Consider the following 2678-nt stretch of genomic DNA (forward strand, 5'->3'; position numbering starts at 1 on the left):
GGCGGCGGCGGCGGCGGTGGCAGTCGCCGGAGAAGCATCATGCCGAGGAGGAAGCAGCAGGCGCCCCGGCGCGCAGCAGGTATGAGCGGCTTCCCCTTCCTCCTCCAGCCCTCCTCCTCTTCCTCCGCTGGCGCGGCGCCTCCGGCCTCCCGCGACCCGGCTCTGCTCGCCGCACTCCTCGCTCCTCTGCCTCCGCAGGCGCAGAGTAACTCCGGGCGCCTGGCTAGCTCTCTGCTCTGGTCTCTGGGTGCGTGAGTCCTCTGCGGATACCGGGCGCCCCCCCTCGATGCCCCGCTGCGCTCTCCCGTTCTTCCCACTCGCACCCACTCCGGGGAACCGCGCTCGGGGCGGACCGAGCCGGGCTGGGTCCCCGCCTCCACCGCTCGGGCTGCAGAAGGGAAAGGAGCTCCCGCCCGTCTCTTTCGGTGGGGGGCGGGCGGGGTCACTTGAGTTCTCTGGGACACCTTCTGTGTCCTCCGGCTGCGGGCCGGCGGGGGCACTGCCTGGTGTCTGCCCGACGGGAGACAGCGAAGGAGTGAGCGAGCCGATCCCTTCGGCCACCTTACTGCTAATTCGATTGATTTCTTTCATTTATTGGGCCCAAACCGGGCACAGCGGTGGAAACCAGAGCGCACAGGGTCTGGGTATTGTCAGATGACTGTCAGGCCAGTGTTGGATGCTGGCATTTCCTCCACTGCTGTCTGTCTTCTTACCCTCACCCGCTCTTTTCGCTGCTGTTTCTTACCCTCTCTCTAGCACTTAGTTCTGGGACATAGATAAGTCCTCCCCCCTCCCTCTTTTTTTTTTTTTTTTTTTTTTTTTTTTTTTCACCAGGAATGTCAACTCCTGTTTGGACTGAGCTGATTTTTTTTTTTTTTTCCTTTTTCTGGAAAAAGCGTCATTGAAAACAAAACCCACACACATAACATTATTTTGTAATAATGTCGGTTGGGGGCTTGTTGGCTGGAAGAAGGGTTTCTGGCCGGTTGCCACCCTTGATTTGATGACTGATTGATCGCCCTTCAGGCTGCTGCCTTTGATCTATTCATTCCCAATAAACATCAATAAATCACTTGCAATAGTGAGGCCAAGCTCTGTGACGTCAGGAGGGCCCTGTCAGTGCAACTTCAGGGATTTGGGGAGGGTAGCTGAGGGGATCACATATGGACTGGATGTATTTTGATATGAATAATACTCAGAAGTGCTGAGGCTCAGATGTTGCCTGAAGGGGAGGGTTACCTTGAGGTTCTTTTTCTCTTCTTCACTTCTCTTTTGATGGGAGAGGGGAGGGCAGAGAGAGGAGGGTCACTGCAGTAATACCCAGGGTGCTGGTGGTACCCAGATTGGTGATGGTGAAACCCAGGCTGGTGGTGATTCTGCTGAATTCCGTCAGACAAGCGGGGGCCGCAGGTGGGGTTCCCACTTTGAGCTGCACTCTGGCCTCCAGTCTCTTCACCAGAGTCACAGAGAAGGAAGGATTAGATTCCTCTTCCAGAAATGTGTTTGCCTGTCAGTGTCCTAAGGACACCTTAGGAAGAATTGCTCTTGGTTTGGTGCATAGAATGCAGGTTTTCCTCTGTCCTCAGTGTTGCCCAAATTTAGAAAGTTTGAAAATCCCAGTAGTGTGCTTGTAAGAGAGCACATGGCCTCCGAGCTCACCAACTCACTGATGCTGCCCGTACATCCCACCTTCTACTTTAAATTCCAAGCTTTAGCAGTGAGCTTATCTACCCAAAATAAACTCTAAAACTTTGGAGGAATCCTTCAAAAAGTTGGGTAGTAAGAATCTCTTGGGCTTTATCCAGTCTTCGATTTTTTTTCCCTTCCTTTTCAGATACACATTTTTAAGGTATCTGTGTGTCTCCATCCAATGAAACATATGTGATTTGCATCATTGCATTTGGTTTAGAACTCTGTGGTTCCACCCTGCCCATGTGAGACTCCTCTTTGACAACTTTCTTCTAAAAATATAAGAGGAAGAAACGTGCTGTTGAACTTATTTATATATATACATATATATATACACACACACACACATATATATATATATATAGTTCACTAATCTCTTTGCACCTTTTAAAAAGCCAGCCAGGGAATCTCAGGTCAGTTAAGGAAAATTCATTATATAAAAACTTGACTGCAGGACTAATGGGAGATGGAAGAATGGCTTTGCTCTATCAAAATGACCCGTCAAAACGACTTTGTTTCATATTTGATTTAATTGTCTCTCTTCTGACAGGCACATTCATCAATAGCTTAATGGTCAATCAGAAGTTGGCAGCAGGGCTGCTTTCTTTCTTTCCCATATCCTGGTTTTGGATTTACTTTATCAGAATGCCTGTGCCTAATGGACGTGTGGAGGGGGGGTGCAGAGTGACAGAAGGGTCACTTATTTAAGAAGAGTGGAAAGTGAAACCACACAAAAATCTTCTGCATTTAGGCAGATAATAAGTCTGCACAGGCCAGTAAGTGAGCTGTTTGAGGTTTTTGTTTTGTTTGTTTGTTTGTATATATGAGAAACTTCCCAGTTTTCTCCCTCTTTTTTAAGTTCTCGAAGCTGCAGGTTATAAGGTTCATGCCTGCCTTTGTGGCATACAGAGGGTGATGACAAATTGATTGCTTTGTATTGAGAGAGAAAGGAGAGAGAGAGAGAGAGAGAGAGAGAGAGAGAGAGAGAG

The 2678-nt window shown here is 49.1% G+C and overlaps 1 protein-coding gene across 1 annotated transcript in view; it reads left to right on the forward strand.

Moving 5' to 3' along the window:
* Nucleotides 1-6: 6 nt before the first annotated feature.
* Nucleotides 7-2678, forward strand: part of Tshz3 (teashirt zinc finger homeobox 3) — a 79528-nt gene continuing 76856 nt past the window's right edge. Inside the window, exon 1 of the mRNA XM_008842088.2 lies at nt 7-79. Within this exon, the coding sequence (XP_008840310.1) occupies nt 40-79 (40 nt within the window). The 5' untranslated portion in view covers nt 7-39. The remainder of the gene's footprint in view (nt 80-2678) is intronic.

The sequence above is a fragment of the Nannospalax galili genome, unplaced genomic scaffold, assembly GCF_000622305.1.
Source record: "Nannospalax galili isolate Female #2095 unplaced genomic scaffold, S.galili_v1.0 scaffold931, whole genome shotgun sequence".
Lineage (NCBI taxonomy): Eukaryota > Metazoa > Chordata > Mammalia > Rodentia > Spalacidae > Nannospalax > Nannospalax galili.